General features: G+C 23.7%; 2 protein-coding genes across 2 annotated transcripts in view; one reads left to right on the forward strand and one right to left on the reverse strand.

Moving 5' to 3' along the window:
- Positions 1 to 21,958, forward strand: part of LOC129612973 (lutropin-choriogonadotropic hormone receptor) — a 41,289-nt gene extending 19,331 nt beyond the window's left edge. Inside the window, exons 2-17 of the mRNA XM_055526836.1 lie at positions 1,604 to 1,752; positions 2,100 to 2,174; positions 4,182 to 4,259; positions 6,867 to 6,944; positions 7,124 to 7,189; positions 7,263 to 7,331; positions 7,441 to 7,515; positions 8,635 to 8,752; positions 10,965 to 11,341; positions 12,516 to 12,758; positions 16,464 to 16,616; positions 16,682 to 16,824; positions 16,910 to 17,138; positions 20,198 to 20,393; positions 20,489 to 20,685; positions 20,839 to 21,958. Coding sequence (XP_055382811.1) covers positions 1,604 to 1,752; positions 2,100 to 2,174; positions 4,182 to 4,259; positions 6,867 to 6,944; positions 7,124 to 7,189; positions 7,263 to 7,331; positions 7,441 to 7,515; positions 8,635 to 8,752; positions 10,965 to 11,341; positions 12,516 to 12,758; positions 16,464 to 16,616; positions 16,682 to 16,824; positions 16,910 to 17,138; positions 20,198 to 20,393; positions 20,489 to 20,685; positions 20,839 to 21,076 — 2,484 coding nt within the window. The 3' untranslated portion in view covers positions 21,077 to 21,958. The remainder of the gene's footprint in view (positions 1 to 1,603; positions 1,753 to 2,099; positions 2,175 to 4,181; positions 4,260 to 6,866; positions 6,945 to 7,123; positions 7,190 to 7,262; positions 7,332 to 7,440; positions 7,516 to 8,634; positions 8,753 to 10,964; positions 11,342 to 12,515; positions 12,759 to 16,463; positions 16,617 to 16,681; positions 16,825 to 16,909; positions 17,139 to 20,197; positions 20,394 to 20,488; positions 20,686 to 20,838) is intronic.
- Positions 21,959 to 23,182: 1,224 nt separating this feature from the next.
- LOC129612974 (nucleoside diphosphate kinase homolog 5) lies at positions 23,183 to 24,175 on the reverse strand. The gene has a single exon (XM_055526837.1). The coding sequence runs from the start codon at positions 24,173 to 24,175 to the stop codon at positions 23,183 to 23,185; it is 993 nt and encodes a 330-aa protein (XP_055382812.1).

The following is a 24,175-nucleotide window of genomic DNA, read 5'->3' on the forward strand; positions in this document are numbered from 1 at the left end:
TGAAGCTCATTTCGTGGAAGAACGGACTTCACATCTCAGCAAAAATTAGGCCTATTAAAGTCCTAAAAATTAACAGAAACAACAAACATAATTAAAATTCACAAACGCAAAAAAATTTAACAAACCAACTGAGAAGTAGGATAATCTACCGTGAAGTGTCATAAAAAAACTTTTTAAGGAAGCAGAAATTAGGGTTTTTTTTCTTATTTTTCCTTATTTCTCTCAAATTTCTATAAAATCAAAAAACTGTAGCTGTAATCTTGCCATTGAAAAATAATAATTATTTATCTTAATTCAATAATTATTTATCTTAACTCAATCATAGTTATTTTTCTCATCCTGACGTTATGTAACAATTATTAATTGAGTTTTTTCTTGTTCAAAGGAAATTTCCTACTTTCCAAGCATATTACAAACATTTTATCTAAGGTGAAAATGAAGAAAATATTATGACTCATTTTATTTTTAAGTTTACCAAGGTATATAGAAATTAATGAAATTTTTACCCTATAAAAGTTATTGCACTAATAAAAAAAGGTATTACAAAATGAATTAAACTAAATCTGGAAGTAAATTTTTTTTTGTGTATAATAATCTCAACTAAATAGGTAATTTAAGAACTGCAGATAGTTTATGAAGTCAATTTTATGTCAAATTTAAAAAATAAAATTTCTTTACGAACTTGTTAATATTATTTTATCAAATTTAGCTTTGAACATAATTTACAGTGGAATATCAAAATTTAAGAGTTAATCTTATATAATACCTCATTATAATAATACAGTGTATAATAAAAAAATAAAGTATCCTACTTATTCTGCTCAATAATTAATTCAGAATTAAAGAAAATAAAGATCCTATTAAGGCTTTGGAGAGGCTTGGAGTCACTACGACAGATGTCTGTCAGGGATGTCAAGATGTTGCGAAGGTTGAGAATGTGAAACCTGTTCCTTGTGTCTGTCTGCCGCTGATGTAAAAAAGGAGACACGTTTTGGGGCTGTTCTTATATATTGATTTTATAGTTACTTATTTTAGCGCCAAGCGGATCTCATTATAAAATTTACACGAATATTAATTTTCCCAATAATACTTAAAGTAAATATTCATTTTATAAATATATTTACACTATGTTCTATTGTATACTCAATTTGTATTGACTAATCTTAATTTGTAATTGACTAATTAAAGGATTTGTATTCAACATCAAATAAAATGCGGGAAAATTGAATAGCATTTCAATTAAAATTTATATTGTAACTTCTACTAATAAAGTTTCAAGTAAAGATTTATTTGTGTATGTATTTTCAGCTTTTTATATTAAAGGGTGTAAAAGTTAAACGGACAGACGGACAGACACAGTGCAACTAAACAGTACTTTTTTCCCAATTATTTCTATATGACGTCAAAAGAAATAAACTGAAATTTTTTTTCTTTTATTAGTGCCATTTATATTTAAATAATTAAACTGTTGCATCTCCAAATTTGTATATGACTCATACTGCATCGCATAACAAAAATGTCGTATTTTTCGTTTTAAATAACAGTTACTTTTGTCGCAATTTTGAATTTTTATAACAATTTCATTTTTTTTTTTTCATTTTAGGATGGTTACGAATACAGTTGTAATAGTAAAACATTAACAAAAATCCCACAAAAATTATTATCAGTTTATAGTTTAACAATTTCCTCAGCTGGAATTGTACAATTAAGAAGTACTGCATTAAGAAAATATGGTGATACCCTAAGAGATATGTAAGTGAAAAATTTAATTCAATAATGTATAAGACTTTTTATTAAAATTACCAACATCATTAAAATAATTATATAGAACACAAATATTAAAATACTAAAATATTATAAAAACATCAATTTTAAAATAAATTTTAAATATAAACACGTGGTAAGTCTTAATACAATAATATGCTCTTAAAATCAAAAACATCAAAATAACTAACCTTCATCAGATATTAAAAATTTTTCACACTATACGTAGGTATTTCCAAATAATTTTTCAATTTATTAATAATCTCTTGTTTTCTTTTTTCACATTAATGATTTATTAAATGAAAAGCTAATTATTTTTTATTTTTAAATTGTAGAACATTAACTGATTTACCCCAATTCGAATGTATACAAGCTGGATCATTTGAGTCAATTAAAAATCTAAGAACAATGTAAGTATAATAATGATAATATAAAAAATAAATATAAAATTATATTCTGTAAAACTTACTTGTATAATATTATTAAAAGAAAAATACAGTAACACCAACTATTGACATATTATTATAATGTGAAATATTTGATACATTGTCAAGAGTTTTTCAATATTTTCTAGAAACGACCCACTTATATATTTTCTAATTAAACGACTCGTTTAAATATATAACGTACATATACAAGAAATTTCTTTAATAATCGAACTATTACTTTGGCGTTAGAAAAATATTTGAATTTAGTTGGTTAATTATATAGAAGTTCTACTGCATTAAGTAATTCGTAAAACAAGAATAAAATGGTAAAATATAAATCGTGAAACCTATACGTACAAGGTAAACGTTGAGTATTTAAAATTTTGAATAATCAATGAATATTATCTAAATGTTGAAAGCTTCTATTTATGTGATTTTAGATTCATATAATGAAAACAACTTAAATAATTAAAATTGTCTATAAATATCTATTTTATCTATATCACATACGGGGTGTTTCACTTACAGTTAATAACTAATAACTATGCATTTTTCACATGTTTTTAAAGCATATTACGCACGTTTCACTGGCAAAACTATGAAAGATAAAGAAAAGTGTTACGTGGGTTAACTTTCAACTTTAATTGTAACGCGTCGAAAAAACAAAATAATAACACGAATTTTCGAAAAAAATCAGATTTTTAAAAAAAAAATTTCAAAACAAAAAAACTAAAATTCTGAATCTGACGTAAGACTGACGTAAGACCGAAAATAAAGAACAATCAATCAATTGTAAAATATGCTCCCGGTGGTAACTCTATGTCGCATGGTACCGAAGTTATAAGCATTTATTTATATGTAGGAAAAATCTGGAATCCTGTTTTGTTATAGGCTAAAGTTCCAAACCAAGTATGTCTGCACTTTCCTTCATACAATTTTTTCCTGTGATAAGAGAACACGCGAAACATTAGATATGTTTGGAACAAATCAAATAGAATATAATATATAAATGTAATTGTATACGAATGAAAAAAAATTGTTGGAGCATTTTATTTCAAAGTTTTTCAGAATATTATAAAAATATTAAGAAAGTAATTTTATATTATTTTTAATACGTAATCGAAATAGGGGGCACTGCATTTCTTAAAAAATTCAATAAAATTTAAATGATTTGCTCTATATAATTAATCGTAATCAAGAATAAGATTCTAGCTTATTTAAATAAGCTACAGATGATTAAAACGTTAATTTTCATTTTATAAAATATTTTCCGAAATTGAAAACCTATTAAAAATTAACCATAAAACAAAAATTAAATATGATGAAAATATTTTATCAGCCTCAGTTATTTTGAAGTGGAAAATAAAAAAAATTCCTATATGTACAAATTAATAACCATTTTTGTAAAATATTAATTGAAAGCATATTGAAACATCATTTGCCATATTTTTTTTTTAAATTAATTCATAAAAAGCTTTTAATAAAAAGGTACTATATTCAAAATTTTTCAAAAGAAAAATGCTGTTTTCAGTCAATAATTAAAATTTTGCCTAAAGAATATAAAATTAATTTAAAAAAGGTTTTTAATTTTTAAAAAAAATGTGAATATAAAGGAATATTAATACTCGTATTACGCCTAAAATATATAAATGAGAATGGGGACTCCCAATAACCGATATAATGATTATTTAAAGCAAAATTTTGAATATATTTATATATAGTAGACCTGAAAGACCCTACGATATTCTATTATTAAAATACCACAGTTAGTAAATGAATATTCTATAAATAAATTCAACCACACATTATGTATATTATTTTGTTTTACATTTAAAATTCCCACAACTATATAATATAGAATTGTGAAAATCCTTATAATATATAAAATAGACCAATTAGAAAACCATAAACTATATACATATATATGCTTATGAGCAAATATAGTTAATAATTTTATTTTCTCTTTTGTTTATTTTAATAATTTTCAAGATATGTCTCAAGTGCTCCGAAATTAACAAATTTATCAAATGAAGTTTTCACTGGAATATCAAGCAGTATTAAAACCATGTAAGTATTATATAAATGTTTAAACTTAATTTTATGTACTTATGGTTGAAATAATTCTTATATAATTTAAAACATACTCAAAATAATTTCTATGTAACATAAATAATGTATGTATATGATGTCGTGGAAACCATAGTTTTGTGACCATCTAAATCAAAGAGTCGGTATTTTAAGTTTTTTTTATTTGAAGCAGCCTCAAAGGGTATAAACATTGGGATCAGAGTTGAATATAAAATTAAAATTAACTGAAATCAAGATTAAATCGAGATCCAAATTAAATGTGAAGTTTTCGAAACTGTTATTAGGATTTATAAAATTACAATTTTTAAAAGTACAGGAATATTTCACCTTGAGGATGAGCTTATTTTGAATTCTTATAAGAATTTGTTCTTTGGTTTTTTAAAACCGCAATATTTTAATATAAATTTCTGTTCCAATATTCATGTATTCACAACTAGAATCCTTTTTGTAATAACATTTACTGTGATTGTTTATACATAAATTTTAATATAAAAATCTATAAACAGGTCCTTGTACACTTTTAATATTTTACATATAATTTCTTTGAACAATAAATATTACAATAATTTATTGAATATTAGTATATGTATGTATACGTATAACCGTATTGTAATAAGAATTTTATTTTAAAAATATTCATTCACAGATTCATTCTTAATTGATGAGCAGGAGGCATTTGGTCAAATAAATTAATATCAAAGATTTTAAAATATAATTGAACTTAATTTTAATTAATGTGTAATAAATTCATTTTTGATTTAATTATTATGAAATTGATTTAATTGTTATGTGAATATATGTATATATTTACTTAATGTACTCAATCTTGCTGGCTCTTTATTTTATGTCTTTGTTGTCGCTGATCAACCATATTTTTTTAGTAACATGAAAAAGGGAAGTTTTATTCATATACCAAATACGAGTATATAACAATAATTATAAAAATAATGTTCAATTCATAACCTTACGAAAATTTTTGTTTTTATCAAAAAAATTAATAATTATATAAAGGACTGTAAGGATGTATTAAAATGAAATCATGTCAACATCGTCAGATCAAAATTTTTCACTTAAACAATACAATCCACTTACCCTGTTATATAATTTCATGATGTTATACTTCTTCATTCACCTCAAAATTTCTTCAATGTACATACGACATATTTTTCTGTTACAATGGATGTTTTGTTTGGCTTTTTCGAAAAGATAGGTCTCAAATGTCTTCTTCAAAATGTTAACTGTCTCTCCTAAAAAAAAATACATCATACAAAGTTAGACAAATTATCTATAGAGATTCTAAAAACTTTATTACATCTAGAATGCTTTGTAAACAATATTTTGGCATTATCAAATCATACTCGCATAATGATTAATGCAAATCTTTATCACATTCAAATCAATAACTTTTTAAGAAAAAAAGGGGATGACAGTGATTTGGATGAGATGCGAATGCATTACATGCCTACATGTGGCTACCGCAACCTTTGCTTCAAAAATAATTTTAAGAATATCATGAATGGATCATTCATGATATTTGGCATTCCAAGACAATTTCCAATTTATTTTAACACGGTCTTGTTGATGGTATTTGTAATAAATGGCAATAGCAATACTCAAAAAAGTGAATGAAATTATTACGTTTAGAATATTCTTCACCAAGAATACTCGTTATGGTCGTTAATAATGCACGAAAATATTGATTAATTCTGATTAAAATTCTATTGGTTATAAAGAATTCACAATAATTAAAAGTTAAATATTATAATATATTCAATTGAGGTTAAAAGTTTAAAATAGATCGAACATTTATACCATTCAAACACAAATCATACAAACATATTATTTATAAATTAAATCGCAACGAACCCAAATATCGATTTTTGTAATTTAATATTTTCATATCATGCAGTTCATATTTTAATTTTAAATGGGAAACAATTATTTTATATGGTTATAATTTCTTAATGATAATTGCAGCTAATAATCATCAGCAATTCCTCATTAAAAAAATAATAATAAATTGTTGATTTCTGAAGGTAAACTATTCTGACCTTCATCAATATCATGACAAGATGACACAAAGTTGTAATTTGCGTGTGTAAGACATAAATGGGAGGATATATCCGTTGTTTTAAAAAAGTACTTGCTTCGCGAATATTAATCTTAAAATAGAATAAGAAATTTTTATAAATAACTTCATTTTTTAAAAATTATATCCATAAATTCGGATTTGTGTAATTAAATTTTGACCCAATATGAATGAGGCTATAGACAATTGAAATTTGGAATAAATTTAAAAACTAAGAATCTAAGATCTAAATGTTTAAATAGCTTTAAATTATATTTATACATATATATAAAGTATATACAACAGCAATGGTTACATATATTAAATTTTTTTCAATTTCCTAAAAATACTAATCTTTTTGAATGTCTTAATGTTAAACGTTCTTTGGAGACATCTTGTATACAATAGTATAGAATAGACCTACAACAACATTAATATATTTCATCTATAATTATTTTTAGAAAATGATTTCATGTATTATAGTTGAATAACAAAAATAAATCAATATTAATTTTCAGACGTATAATAAACAGTGGTCTTGTGAGAATTCCAAGCTTTAAAAGTCTTCAATCACATGATACAATTTTGACAATGGTGTAAGTATATAAAATTTTAATTATATAAAATTAATAACATGTATTCATATAAGCACACTCATATTTAAATAAACCTCTATTCCATAAGTATTTTATAAGACATTTTATAAATTAAATTTGAAACTCAACCAATTTCAATTAAAATATAACATTTTTCAATTTCTTTTTTTTTTCGACAGAGATTTGGCTGGTAATTGTATTAATAATGTAGAGAGTAATTCCGTGCAAATAAAGACTGAGTTATTGTAAGTTTTACAAATTATATATACATACTTAAATTTTTTATTTCAATTAAATTTTATTTTCAAATTTATATAGAAGTTTAGATAGTAATGCTATAAGAAATATAGAAGATTCAGCATTTTATGGATCACAAATTGCTAAATTGTAAGTAAAATTTTTAATATGTTTTTATTATTTAGTTTTTCAATTATTAATAATTGGCAAATATCATACAATAATTATAAAATACAAATTTAAAATTATAAATTTACAGAACATTTATTGGAAATCGTCAACTAAGTACTATACACCCATCAGCATTTGCTGGTATTATGAATTTAAGAGAATTGTAAGTGGCTTAAATAGCAAAAAACAAAAAAATTCTCCCACAATTTCATTATAATCATATGCATAAACTATAATAAATTCATTATTTATCCTGTAAACTATGGGTATTATTCATGAAATCATTATATTATTCATCGAAATAATTATATACAAAAGAGCATAAATATAGTATCACTTTTTAGTATACAGACACGGAGTCTCTTACTAGCTATAATATAAATCAAGCCGAGTAATAAAATGCTAATAAGATTTTAATACTAATAAAATATTAAAAAAATAAATAAAACACAGTGTATCAAAAGGTATCAGACCTGAAATTAGTAAACATATTTTAGTTCCTTATTTTTTGTAATAAATTTATTGATTTCAAAAATAAGTTCCAAATGGAATTTAATAACAAGTGAAATATGAATATCATTTCTGAAATTTCAAATTATTCATGTTTCGGATTATTAAAGGTTACTGGTTCCTGACATCCTTTTCGAAATATTTTTTTTTTTTTCTAGAAAAAACACATTCTAAACAATTGCATTTAAAAACTTTTAAAGCATTGATTTGCTTCATACGATCTTTATGTCAAATGTTCTTTTAAGTATATTCCAAAAAAAAATTAAAAAAATAATTTGATTGTTAGTTCACTGTATATTCTTTCCTCTGAGAACCTTTTATTGAACTCCGTGAAATAAGGAAAGGTGCTACTTTACAAACTATTGGTTTGATTCAAACTTATTCAATTTTATTAATTCAGCATTAGTTTACATATTTTGCATAACTAAATGGTGTCATCAATCCTTACCTAGAAATATAGTATCTTATAAAACAAAAGTATAAATGAATAATTAATTATATACTCGTAATTACATAGTAATTCCTATATACAAGGTTTTCATTAGTATTCAAATAAAATTTATTATTCGGATTTTCCAGTTTTGTTCATTTAATTTATGTATTATAAAAATATTTTTCTAATTTTGTTATACTGTCTTTGATTGACCACTAAACATTCATTTGCATTTTAGGTACATATACATATACATATAAACTTTAGCTTACAAAGTACATTATTATTTAGTAATATCCTAAACAAAAATTAATTTTAAAAAAAAAAAATTTTATTTAGAGACTTGTCAAGTACATCAATAGTTAGATTACCATCGATTGGACTTAACGAACTGGAAATACTAAAGGTTCAAAATACTCATACATTGAAAACAATTCCATCAATTTATAATTTTAAAGTAAGTAAATACAAAAATTTTTCAATTTGAAAAGCATTTTGCTTCAATTGAAAATTTGATTAAAAAAAAAAAATTTAATTCACGTGTGCAACGTTATACTCGTACACATGGTCATAAATACAAATACATATGTAAATAGATATCTGAAAAAGAACAAAAAATTTGAAAATTTATTCAGCTTTTTCCAAGATTTCAGAATTAATAATTTTAACAGAAAGGAGGATTATTGCTACACTATATATTATGCAATTTTGTATTTCTTAAAGCGAATATGGATGCTGCGCGTACATACGTATGGATTTATCAAAAAATATTTAAATATTTAAGATTGTGTGACGATTTTAAAATATGGGGTATAAAATTTTTATTGAAATTTTAAATTTTAAAATTTCAGAATTTTTAAAATTAACAAAAAATTTATTTAAAATATTTTCCGTTTCAAAGCAATATTTGAAAAAAAATTAAAGAGTACTTAAAATTGCTTTTATTAATTAAGTATTAATTAATTTTTAAATTAAATATGCACACTATAATTGAGTTTATAATATAAGAAAATTTTTTGAAATTTAATTAGGAAATTTTTGATTATATCTGAATATTTAAATATTACAAATCAAAATTTAAAAATACTTAAAATTTTTTGAAAAAATAATTCCCAAAAAAAAATAAAAAATTCATACAAATAAATCTGTTAATATATTATTAGTTTATCGAAATTATTGCAGAAAATCTCCCGATTTGATCGGTCTATCTGATTATTCAGTTGAATAATCAGATAGACCGATATTTCGCCTACAAATTGTTTAACTACGTTTTTGTATTTCTATGTTAAAAATTTAAGGAAAACAAAATGAGAAACGACCGTGTCAACTCTGTAGTATAATGGCAATTAATGAAGTAAAATAATGGGTATATTACAATACATTTTTATGCAAAATTTTAGCCCTGTAACTACAATAGTTTCCATAATATTCGATCAAATGATTCTAAATCAAATGACAATATTAAAAAGTTGTATGTAAAGATCAAAAACATATGTACACTTATGTCTATATCTTAAATCATTATTTCTTAGCGTGACAAACGGTAAGGCAAATTTATAAAACCCTTCGAATATACATTCACACGGGTATAATACATAAACTGTTATAAATAAATGTGTAACAATTAAAACGTAAATACAAAATGTTTTACTGCCTCAATTGATTTCGTAAAATATATAATTATATAGTAAATTGTCATGTTATACGAGTATGAGACATATTTCATTCAAATTTTGGTAAATACATTAAAATTTAGATGATTGAAATTGTATTAGATTACAAATTAATTTGTATGGCATTAATGTACCACATAGTGTACGTACATAATACATACATTGTATATGCATATAAATACATATGTATGTGAGACTGTATTTCCTACGTAAACGGAAATGTAATATTATGCTATTTGTTTCGTGGATTTCCGATGCTTTGTGTACGCAAAGTGAATTTTTTTTTTTCAAAAATATTAGATTCATTCTGGTCGTATAAATTTTTAACAATATAACACCCATAGCTTAAAAAAATTTTGTATAGACACGTGTTGTATAATTACAGGCAATATTGAAAATAAGTTTAAAATCAAATATTCGTTTATATCCTTTGATAGAGGATACCCATTTAATCGAAATATTCTCAATCCCCTGACAAAAGTTACAATTATAAAATTGATATGGAAAAAACAATAAACCATACAATTAAAAATTACAAAAAAAATCTGACATTAATTTCAACGCTATATTCGACTTATAGTGAAAATAGCAATAACTATAGTTCCTGAACCCGTACAATATCTTTTAAATTTATTAAAATATTTCTTATGCTTAATATTCTTACAAGTTCTACAATCAATTTCTTTTATGAATGAGATTTTTCGTACGTTATTAAGTATACTAACATGCCTGTAATCAATTAAGCTACCTTGGTATTACTGTATTGGATGAAATACGAATTTTATTGTTGAGTGATTGCTTTTTTATTTCCTCTTTCACACTATTAAATTTTCCGAAATCCCTATATGAATAAGAGAAATATTAAACGAACATTAATAAACACGATAAAGTATTCCAGAAAGTACACACTATAAAAATTTTTGTAAATCCTTTAAAACGAACACCTAAAAATATTTTTCTAAAAATAAATACATAAAAAAATTATATTTTTTACAGAATTTACAAATTGCTTGGCTAACACATTCATTTCATTGCTGTGCATTTAAATTTCCATCAAGACATGATCCTTTAAGACATGCAAAACGACTTAAATATTTAGAACATTTAGAAAAAACATGTTCGGGTAATGTTGAAGATAATGGTGAACTTTTAGATAGTAGTGAATCATTTGAATTGGGACAAATTGAAGAAATTTCAAGACAACAAATGATACAACAAAAATTATTATTATCATCGACATCAACATCATCATCAGTACCTTTAAAATCATCATTAGAAAAGAAAGGCATAAGATATTCAACATCAAAAGATGGAATTGTCCTAAGGCGAACAAAACGTATGATAGCTGAAAAAATAATTCGAATGTATAGAGGGTAAGTACATAAATAGGAGAATACGCATACACACACAAACATAATTAATGGTATAAAAATGACATAAAACAAAAATTTTCAAAGAATTTTTTTTAAAGTGTAAAGAAAATTATGTAAAAACAAAAAAATTAATTTAATTAAACGTACATTTTTCGAGTTCAATGAAAGAACAAAAAGAGATTTTTATTTTCTTGCTTTTTCTTCTTTTCCTTTGAAATTTTATTAAACTTAGAAGGAAGGAGATCAATGAAAGGTGGAATTGCTATTTTAATGTACAATTAAAATTTTAAACATAAAAACAATTGATTTAAAATTTGTACTGAAATTCTTTTAGTATTTTTAAAAAGAAAATCTATTGCTCGTATTTTTTCCTTTATTAAAATTTCTAATTGCTGCATTAAAATTTCAATCAAAATTAATGAAAATTGAATAATCATTAAAAGAATGAAAATAAGATTACAACAAAAAAAAATTAAAGTTACTTTTTTGGCATTTCCTAATTGGGGTTAGATATACGCATTCAAATAATAGGCGCATGAAGATTCAAATTAATTCAAAAAAGAAAATTAATTCTAAATGAATTCAATGAAATTCTATTTTTCAATATATGACAACATGAGAACGATTTAGTCTAGACATACTTGAATTTGTGTTTACAGTTCTAACAAAGATTAGTAGTTCTATTGCCGTGCAGTTTTAGATAATAAGATCTCGCGCAATTAGAACTGCAAACGTGAATTCAATCTATGTATCGTAAGTTGCTTAAACTTGACTGTTATGAAATAAGAAATTTCAGCTTTTAATTAGATAAAGTGAGGTTTTTCTCATACAATTTCAAATTTTCCATTAAAAAATAGACCATTAAAGCATTGAAGAATCTTCAAATTTTAAAAAAAAAAATATTACTGAAAAATTTTTCTTGATTTTCTCAAAAGCCAGCAACTTTATAATTCTTTCACTACAATAATACTTCTAATTGAAAAATTTTTTTATTTACTTAAAGTAGTTTTTAATAAATTCCAAGTTATTACCACAATTTAATACAAATTTCTTGTAACATTGAAATAAAAAAAAATAATAATCCCTTTTTTTCTATTTTTACATCTTCAACAATTTTTTTTTAAGAATTTATTTATCTATATTATAATGTTCTTATATCTTATTTATATTGTAGGACGGTATTAAATCCATGGGATAATCTAAACGGTTCACAATTTTCAAAAGATACTGAATTATTATCTGAAGATCCATTAAGAGGTTCTCCAATTAATTTAGATTTTAATGTAGATGAAGATATTGTACCTGAAGATGAAGAATTCTTAAATATGGAAGATATTGGAGAATTTCATATACCATTGTATAATGTAACAACGCAGAATACACATTTTGATGCATTATGCGGAAATGTTACATTTAAGTGAGTATTAAAAAAAAATAAATGTTACTTTTAAATGAAAAAGTGTTATTAAATGTTCTTAAGTTGAAAATTTTAAATAAAATATTAAAAGTATTTTTTATAAAAAAAAAAGTTGGTACCATTTTCCTGAAATACATATAAATTAATAAGATAATGATGAAATGTTTTAAAATTTTAATTTTGCGCCAATGCGAAAGTTGTTTTTATTCGGAAAGAAATATTTTTGCATTTTCCGCATTAAATTTTAAAACATTAAACTCAAAAGATATGTTTCATTATATTTAGATGGTTATAAAGCGTGAATAAGATGATTAATGAATGATAAAAATGATAAAAGCAGATTATTTTTAAAACTGATCCCAATCTACTTTGGGGGAAACTTCATAAGTCTTTTCCTAATGCTAAAACAATCATAATTCTAAATTTTAATTATCCGAATTAAAATAAAAAGAAAAGTAGAATAAACATTTTTTATTAAGATGCAGAATATGAAAAAACTTTTCTCACATAACATGCGAACAAAATATACGACACTCATTCACTTTCTTTTCAATCGGGGAATAAAATGACAAAGTACATAATAAAACCCTTAAGAACAAACTCTTCTACTACCTACCTAAAATTTCAGTGTGGTAGCTTTATCTAAATTCAAAGCTCAAACTTGTTCTAGATTGTCGTTTAAATAGACACTTTTCTATAGTTTATAGGTACGATAATTTAATTTTTTCTATAGTTCACAGGAACGATAAAAAAATTAAAAATCGTAAATTAATTCCATCCTCATTTAATATTCTTATATAAGACTAAAATGCTTTCATCTGCAATCAAACCTCAAATTTCCTTTATATTTTCCGTATTTTTTTTATTGAAAATTCTTTCCCTAAAACATAAAAAATTAAAAAATATGTATGTATGTATATAATTTTAATTTTTGATCAATAATTCGTTATATGTATGTAGAAATTTCTTAAAATTTAATGAAATTTTAAAGAACATTTCCTTCTACTCTATACATATAAAACATCTTCTTACATGTTTTTTTTTTAATTTTATAACAAAAAGGCACTTAAGTATAAATGTACAATGCATTTTATGCGTTTTTTCATCATAAAAGAAAAATTACTTTGTCTGAGCCAAAAAGTATTTAAAAAGCAAAAATAATTCCCACAATAACTAAAAATTTTATTAATTTTTATAACCGTACTAATGTATCATCATCATATTAAAATTATAAATTTAATTATAAATTTACCATTCAGTTTATTATGCTGAATAATAGTTATGTGTATAAATTTTTACTCTGTGTCGAATTATGTCTGTATATCTGTCCGTCTTGACAACAACTCAAAAAATAATTGAACTATGTTTACCAAATTTTCATACATTTTTTGCATTAAATTGCAAAATCCTATATTTAATTTACATATCATCTAAACAACGGCTTAAGTAAATACCAAATGGAGCTTCAAAAGTCGTTTGGCCATAAGTCTTCAAAAATATTATAAGAATACATATATTGCTAAAATATTCCACAAACCAAAATATTAATAAAACAAAAATACTTTCTTTAAAACCAAGTCGAAATTGTACGAATGGAAGTTTGCCGAAAAAATAATTCAGTATAATAACCTAAAACAAAGTTAAAGACAAAATGTGTTACTAACAAGATCTGTTTTTAAATAGCAAGTAACATGAGTCTGCAAGATAATTATCACCCGACTCCTAGAATCAATCATTCATACGAATATCACAGAATTGACATGACCAACTCTAACTACATTTTCATTTTCTATACTATTATAAAGATTTTATCTTTAAAAAAGGAAGCTATTGCATGTGTACATAAACATAGGAACAAAAATATTTATTCAATACCAATTCATAGACGTGTGCATAAAATGTTAGAGAACAAAAAAGACAAAAGAGTGAATATACATAGGTCTTTAAAATCAGGGTTACAAGGACTTTTAAAAGCATTCAATTTTTTTTCTACAACATTCTATCTCAAGGAAAAAATATTGCACTATGGTTAGAATGAATTTATAATAATGTAAGAATATTAAATAAACTCTTATAGGTACAATATTCCTTAAAATGAGGTTTTTTAATTTTCTTTCACTTGCATAATATAATAAACATAATTAAGGGATACCAAAAATAAGCACCCTTAATATTTTCATTTTAGATGTAAAAAGTAAATGTGGCTGTTTAAGGTTTTATAATATTTACTTTGTATAAAAAATTCAAAAATAATTAAAGTATTGCAACTTTATTTGAATGCGTTGAATTTAATAATATATAAAGATTGGCAATAATATGAAAATTCGGATTATAATTGTTAATAGAAAGGAAGAACAAAAACATCTTATTAATATTCTAAAATTAAATTTGAGCTCAAATTCGCCACGCTTCTATATAGATTTATATTTGTTAAGCATGGTAATTTATTTAAATTACAATGAACGATTTAATGTACATGTAGTTCCAGTTTTTTTTTATGAAGACTAAACAAGATGCAATATAAGATACCCTTAGTAAAAATTATCTAAATTTCTAAAAACCGTTTTAAGACGTTCAATATAACAGTTAGATGAATCCATAATTCTTTGTCATAATCGAATCCGATCTGAAAGAAAGCTCAATCGATTAAATTTCTAAAAAAATTTACCATATGACAAGCCTAATTCCTATTTTTTTCATTTGCTTATTATCCACTTTAAACAGTATTTAATACATACATTTTACTATGAAAAGAATTTGAATAGGAGGGCAACTATAACAAAGAGAATAAAATAAGTTTCTGAAATCAATTCCCTATATACACACATATTTGAGTTCAGGATAAGAAATTTTACATTGAAACAATTTTTAATAATTTTTTTTTTATATAAACTTTAATCGAGAAATAAATAAAAGACAGCAATAAGGAATTAGATCAGCGTACCACATTCAAAAAAATTCAAGTAATAAAAATAATTAAAAGAATTAGATCTTGAATATGAGGAATCTTAAGATCTACAACTTATTGTACATAGTAATGGATGATTCTTAAATTGCATTTAATTTATTTAAAAGTTATTGCATTGAATTCGCCTAATTACAGACAGAGACATTAAGTTTTATCGTTTAAATTTATTTAACACGAACAATTTGAAAAGATTCAACTGTCCGGCTTACATAAGTGTCGATTTCATGAGCAATTATAGAAACTTGCAGTCATGAATTAGTTGCAGTCCACGCCAATCCAATAATCAGTAAATAAGCAGAGGTGGACACTTTTTTTTCACATTGTTTTGGATATTTTATAAAATTTTCAAACTCACCTAAAAATATAAAAAAATCAATCCTCACTTATTTAATAGAACTCAACAAGTTTCAATAGTTTTCAATATAAAAACTTTTAATGTAATCTGAGGTTTCAAGTAAAAAAATTTCCGATTCACCTCGGATATTTTATTTTAAATTGAATTTTCAACTACATACTTTAAAATATAATTCTAATGCAATTCGACCACAAGTAAATTTTGTTATAAGCCAAGAATTTTATTTCCTTTTGTATTTTTAAAGGAAATTATAAAAGCAAATAAAATAGTTCTCTTATATTTACATCTTTGACATTATGAAAAATTATAAAAATTTAAATCTTCCTTTAACTATTTATAGAAATAAAAAATTAAACTTATAATAGAAACTTATAAATTTTAGACAACGTGAAGTTGCATGTTTTCCAGTGCCAGATGCATTAAACCCATGTGAAGATGTTATGGGTTCAAATTGGTTAAGAGCACCTGTTTGGGTCGTTGTATTATTAGCTGTATTTGGTAATTTTGCAGTTTTAGTTGTTATAATGGCGACAAGGTAACTCTTATTTTCTTTTATACAATATACAAAAATATTAATTAAACAATATAAATATGCTGCAGGAATGATGGATCAGTACCAAAATTTCTTATGAGTCATTTAGCATTTGCTGATCTTTGTATGGGTTTATATCTATTGTTACTTGCATCAATTGATGCTCATTCAATGGGAGAATATTTTAATTATGCATTCGATTGGCAATATGGTTTGTATATAATATTTTTTTGGAATATTTTTTATATTTGCAATATGGTATTTATCTAAATATATATATATATATATATATATAGGTCCTGGATGTCAAATAGCTGGTTCATTAACTGTATTTGCTAGTCATTTATCTGTATTTACTTTAACAATTATAACAATTGAACGATGGTTTGCCATAACACAGGCAATGTATTTAAATAAAAGAATTAAATTAAGACCAGCAAAATATATAATGGCATTTGGATGGATGTATTCATTTTTAATGTCAGCTTTACCATTATTTGGTATAAGTAATTATTCTTCAACAAGGTAAAGATTCTATACTAAATTTTCATTTATATAAAAAATTAAATTTACGAAAAAAATATTCCGTTTTTGAAAATAAATTGGTCTGACATATAAACATTTGGATTGCTGTGGAAGTTACCTTGTAACTTTAATAAAATTAAATACTAGTATACAAAAACTATTTTATAAAGCAAACAATTAAAATAAATAAAGTTAGGTCAAATCAATGGCTATAAACAATCTAACTATGTACTACATTATTAAAATTCTTTCAGTCAGAATGGGCAATAAGTGCAGTCTTTAAAACAGAACAAAAAAACTTGAAAGAAGCGTTAATATAATACTCGAATTTAATATTTTTCCAAAATTATCTTACCTAGTCTTGTAAAATTTTACCGAAACTGCTCCTATTTATTATCGTTGACTTTGGATCTTTTTATAATTATCAATTTTATTATATGTGAATATTTTCAACTATATTGTTCCAATTATTTTTCAATTTCCGTTTAAATTTTGCCCCCTTCGCAACAGATTCATTCTCTCAAATTGATTTTATGTTATCCAAAACTGTATTTTTTAAAAACATTTAAAATCCTCTGTATGAACCTAAAATAATTCCACATTTTTTGGGAATTTGTGTACGTTTGAACATTTCATTTCACAATTAAAAAATTCATCAGAATAATCCAAATTTCTTTTATAATTTCCACTGCTTCTATATTTCTTGCATAAGTTGATTGTTAACTTTCTTCGAAATCCTTAAATTATTTAATTTATTTTCATCAATTTTTTGTTAATTTTATAATTTTAATTTAATTCTAATTCTTTCTATATTTTTCTATTCATAATATTACTTTGTTTAAAAAAAAAGAGTTTTGACAAAAATATGAAAAAAAAAGAAAATTTAGCCTCATAAATATTTGTAAATTAATTTTTTTTTTAATATACATAACATAACATAAATACTAAAATTTGCTGGTTTACATTCGCAAATTGTTCTTATTAAATTTGGAATGAGTGTAGTAGGGAAAGTTGTGTGGGTTACGAATTGGTTATTAAATTAAGGTTTTAAAAACATTTTCCATATTTACAATTTCATAATTGCAGCATGACCGCGAGGCTTGTGACTAGTGACTGTTTAGCTTTTGGTCCAAACTTAGGTCTTCATCCTTTAAAATTTTGACTTTTTTTATTTTTACACGAAAATAATATGCTTAAGTTCGAATCCAGATTTCACCATTTTAAAAAAAAATTATTTTTTTGTATTTTAAAGTTTTTTTTGTTTTGAAATAAAACGATTTTTGGATATCTAGAGACCTTTGTTCAAATCGAAATTTTTATTAATATCTGCAATATGTTAAAAAAATTTTATTCGAAATAGAAAATTAATTTGGATAAAATGGAGGTGAAATAATTACCACGGAGATTAACAGTTTTGAAGATATGTGATTTAATTTATTCATGTGTATTAGGATATTTGTATAAATTTCAATTTTTATACAGAATTATCAAATTAATGAAGGCAAATTTTAAAGAAAAAAAAGTTCAATTAAACAAACACAATATTTCCAAGTTTTCAACTAGAATGTGCTTCTCTGACCGAAACTTTATTAAAAGTGAGCCCTACTTGAGTCTCAAACTTTATTAGAAACTCGATTGCTCTGTAAATTAACCGAAAATCGGTTTAAGCAACAATTCATTTTTAAGGATCAGCTCTTTACATCTCCACATTTATTTAAAAATATTTTATTGTAAAAAAACTCATTTCTGACATTTCTGCATCAAATTTTTCATATCACTTTTGGTTCGTAAAAATGTAAGTTTTTCATTACAGTTCATCAAAATTTTAATTTTTTTTTATTTTAAAGAAGTATAACTAGCAGGAGAAGTGGGACACAATAAATTTTTATTCTACACTAATATTACCATCACTAAAGCCTATTCGTATAGGTAAAATTTTAAATTTTTACCATGAAATTGTTTAGAAATTTTCTAAACAGGCAGATAATTTTTTTGAAATTTACCATCAACAAAAATTGAAGGTCATTTCTTACAAAAAGTTTTTAATAAAATTTTTCTCAAAATTCCATTTTCATTGAAATTTCATTTAGCATACTGTAATGCTAATAGTCATTCTAGCTTGATAGATATTCCCCTAAAGCGTATAACATATTACAAAAATATTATTTTAAAACCTATACTTATCCAAAAAGTATAAATTTCAAAAGAAAAATTAAGTTTTTTTTTTCATCCTCTTTACATTTTCCCAATAATGCTATTGTTCGCTATAAAAATCAAATTCCCCCCGAAGTATAAACATTTCTTAAAATAATTTTTTTAATATAAAAAGAATTTTAGTTTCTGAACTCCTTCTGAGTCTTCTTTTACTGTTCTTAAACAAAAGTATTTTTCTTTATTTTTTAAAATTTACCAATCTACTTCTTTTTTATCATTTTTAATTCAACATTGAATCAATGTTAACATTGAAATACCAAAGAAGATTCCATTTTCGATATTTCATAAGAAAAAAATTTTAAAAATATTTTAATGAGCAATTAAAATCAGTCCTTTTTCCAATTCAAGTGTTTCTCGAATTGCATAAGTTTATTAGTGTAGAATATTATTTTGAATATTTCCAAAAAATAACAATATAAGGTACATATATTGTTTATTTTATTTAGGTATTTTAAGAACATGGTAATCAAATAATAAAGTCCTTATAATCTATGAATTTATGAAAGGTTGCAGGATTGTTCTTATTCCTTAATATTTCTAATTTTTAATTGCCGAAAATTTAATTTACTTTTAACAAAATTGAATTTCCTGTACAACTTTTTGCGTAGATCTTGTTTTTTATTTTCTTCAATTATTGTACTTTTTATATTTTTTTCAATTATTGTAACTTTAAACGATAATTTTTTGTACTTATGACAAAAACTAATAGTTTCTCGAAACTAAGAAGTGCATAATTTGTCAATGAGATTTTATTTTTATTCTTTAATTTTATTTCTACAAAAAAAAATCATATTAATGGAAAAATTTAATTTAAAAGTTATTTAAATTTTCTTATATTTACATAGTATTTGCTTACCAATGGAAGTACGTGATCATGCTGATGTTGCTTATTTAGTTTCAATATTAGGTATTAATGGAGCAGCATTTTTCATAATTGCTATTTGTTACACTCAAATTTATTTTTCACTTGGTACTGATACCAGAAGATCAAGAAATCAATCTATAGGTGAAATGACAGTTGCAAAAAAAATGGCATTACTTGTAAGTTTTGTATCCATTATATAAATTTTCACTTCAATTTTAAACAGCATCCAATATTGATTTACTTAATTGATTCTCGTTTTTTTTTTTTTCAGGTATTTACAAATTTTTCGTGTTGGGCTCCAATTGCATTCTTTGGTTTAACAGCAATTGCCGGTTATCCATTGATTAATGTAACAAAATCAAAAATATTACTTGTATTCTTTTATCCTTTGAATTCATGTGCTGATCCATATTTGTATGCTCTTTTAACTGCTCAATATCGTAAAGATTTATATGCGTTATTATCGAAGTAAGTTGCGAGGAAGAGAAAAAACAAAAAAATTTGTTATATTTCTTACAAAATTTAAATACAATTTAATATACATAAATGAAATATATTTTTTTCTTTTATTCTTTAAAACATAATGATAATAAAAATCAAAATCAAACTTTTCATTTTTAGATTTGGTATATGCAAACAGAAAGCATTAAAATATAAAGCAAGTTTAACAATGCCAGCAACAAATTTAACAACACATCAAATTGGTACAACTACAGGAAGTCCAACTCAAATGCAAGAAGAACATAATACTATACTTGAATCAAATCATTCCAACCATTCAAATCATTCAATGTTATGCAGTAAACAAGATAAAATTCCAGAAGCTGTTGCCATGTTAGATAATACTGATTTTGTGTAAAATAAATAAATTATATAATTTTATATTATGTACAATCTATATACATGATAAATTAATAATATAATAATGTAATTTTATTCTATACATGTATAATATGTGTACGATACTTATATGAGATAAAATATAAATATTATGTGGTTTTATAATTAAATTAAAATAACAAATTATCAGCGGTTTCTTACATAAAACTAAAAAAAAAAAAGAAGATTATGCCGAATTTAATTATAGCTACTTTATATTTTTTCATATACATATATTCTCTAAATTAGAATATCCCTTCCGTCAATTCTGAAATAGTATTTTATGACCTATAATGAAAATTGTCTATATATATACAGTTGTCTATACATAGTGAGATTTTACTATTGGACCTATTAAAGAAATAACAAAATATGTACTTTGAGAAAGAAAGAACACAAATTTCATATTTTGTCTTACATTTTAGAGAAGAGAAGTTGGCAATTCTCTTTTCGAAAGCGTTTGCGATTAATTTTATTTTCTTATTCCCCTTAAAAAAAATCTCGAATCTTGTAAAAATTTGCAACAATGCAATACCGTACTTATCAACTTTGAATGCCATATTCTTCAATTTTGAAACTTTGCAATTTCCTTTAAAATTTTTGGAAAAAATTATTAATTGATTTTTTTTATTGTTTGAAGTACGCAACCTGCCAATAATCCAAATATGTACTCTTTGTACCTATTATTCTTCTAAATTCGGCATTAATTTAATTTATTATAATTATATGTACCTAAATATAAAAATTATGAAAAAATTATTAAATTTTATAAAAATATGACCTATAAAACTCGATGTGATGCTAAACAATAATGTGACTACATTTACAACAATATGTAAAACAATATATATATAATTATGTATGTAAGCATGTGAATATTATCAAATAAACAATTTGTATATTTTAATTTCAATATAAAGATGTAGATATATACGTACGTAAATGTATATCTAATATTAAAATAAAATTAACATTATGTAATTTGAGAATAATATTGAATGTAAGATAAAAATGTACCTATGATTGTATGTATATATATATGAAATAATGTAGTTAATATTATCAGAATGTAATATGAAATTTCTAAAATTTTTAAATAATGTAATATTTTTTTTTTCTTTTCTAGTCTATGAAATTCATTGTATAGTAAAATTTGTAATTATCAATAAATATTTAAATTTATTTTTAAATATAAATTTTATGTAAAATTTTCATTTAACTTCAAAAAAGTTCATGAATCTTGCGCATTTTAATTCATAGTCTCTTTTGTACAATACCAAGTACAGGAGAGAAGAAAATGAATTTATAAGAGGGTGTAAAATTAAAAATAAAGTTTAATTATTTACACGTAATTTGTAAGTGGAGCATTGCAACAATTTTAAGTCTAAAGCTAATAAACATAAACAGAATGTAAAAATGCACTTCAAAATTTCTTAGATGTTAAAAATAATATATTACGCGTGAATGTAATTAAGTGGTGGGACCCGAAACAAAGATGGAAATTGAAAACAGCACTTTAAAATTCATTCTTTTTTGCTAATTTACCAGATTCTAGTATTTACTCTTGTTTCCCTACACAAAAATTTGAAATGCATCCTTGCATGTTGATGTTTATATAGCATATATTACAGACCTAACGCCAACACGGCTTATTCAATAATACAATTTTAATTCTTGAATGATTCAAATTTATAAGGATGCATATTATATCTTTAGATTCGGATTTGGGTCATTCAACTTTTTCAACATTTTGCGCAGTTAACAAGTTTTATATACTCGTTTAAGAAGCTTTGTATGCTCGAATTATAAAGAAAAGTGCAGAAAAAAAACCAATTAGAAAAAATCTACTGTTTTAATTTCCAAATCTACTGTATTAATTTACCACTTGAGATATAAGAAATATAAAAGTATCCTTCTTCGGAAATTTTAAATTCGTGAGAACTCTTAAAACAATGACAATTCTTAAAAATTCTTAATAATTTTTTAAACTATAACTCAAAGTGGAATTTCATATTTATCAATTATTTCATATTTTGATATAAATTTAAAACTTATAAAATCGATGAAGATTTCTTACAAATTCAAATTACACTTGATTGAGCTTTTGAGACTTTTTAGAATCTTCGGGAGAAAACACTTCTTTTGCTTCTTCATTGCTATTTGGTGAAGTATTCATATCAAAATTTGGAACTTTAATTATTTTTTTACATTTGGGACATATGCACGGATTATGTATACTGGCAACACAAGTCCCAATATCATGTATTACATTACCTAATGATGATTCATCATTTTGTTGGTCTACTTGTAACACAGTATTATTGCTAAATGTTGTCGTTGAACCAATCACTGAATTCAAAATTGATGAAATCGAATCAGATTCGAATGAGTTGCAAACTGATGTTGAAGAAGATTCTTTTGAATAGTTAGTTTTTTCATTTATTTTCGACTCGGAAGTTGTCATTATAGTTGGAATATTTTTATTGTTATCTGATAACCATTTTGATAGCCATATTATTGGTTCATCAGGTTTCTCTTTTGTCATATTATGTAAACCTTCAATTAAGGTAGAAAAAAATTCCGGATACTTGTATACTATGTCATCAATTGATTCAATTCGTTCTATTGGTTCATATATGAAATCTGGATGAAAAAAGTGAATTTCTTTGCGTGCACTATTTTTATTACAACTACCATGTATAGCATTTAAGTAATCATTTTCAAGACTTCCAAATTCAGCACGAATTGAATTTGGAGAATAACATCTTGCTTTACTCGGTTCTTCTGGTCCAATTAATGCAAGAAAATCATTAATTGCATTCTCTTTAGATAAAATTAATACTTCTATTGGACCATTTGATAAATTATACACAAATATATTGAAATTTGGATCGTTTTCCTTTTCTTTTAAGAAATCCGCTGCCAATTCAGGAGATAATTGAAATTTTTTATTATAAAGGATATAAAAACCATTTCTTTTAATTTTACGTAATATTTTATCACGTCTACATATGCCATCCGGTTTTATAATTCCTAATGTAGTTTCTAAAGTATCACATATTTTGTTTGATCTAGGCAT

Source organism: Condylostylus longicornis, unplaced genomic scaffold, assembly GCF_029603195.1.
Source record: "Condylostylus longicornis isolate FDR11 unplaced genomic scaffold, ASM2960319v2 ptg000080l, whole genome shotgun sequence".
In the NCBI taxonomy this organism is placed as follows: Eukaryota; Metazoa; Arthropoda; class Insecta; order Diptera; family Dolichopodidae; genus Condylostylus; species Condylostylus longicornis.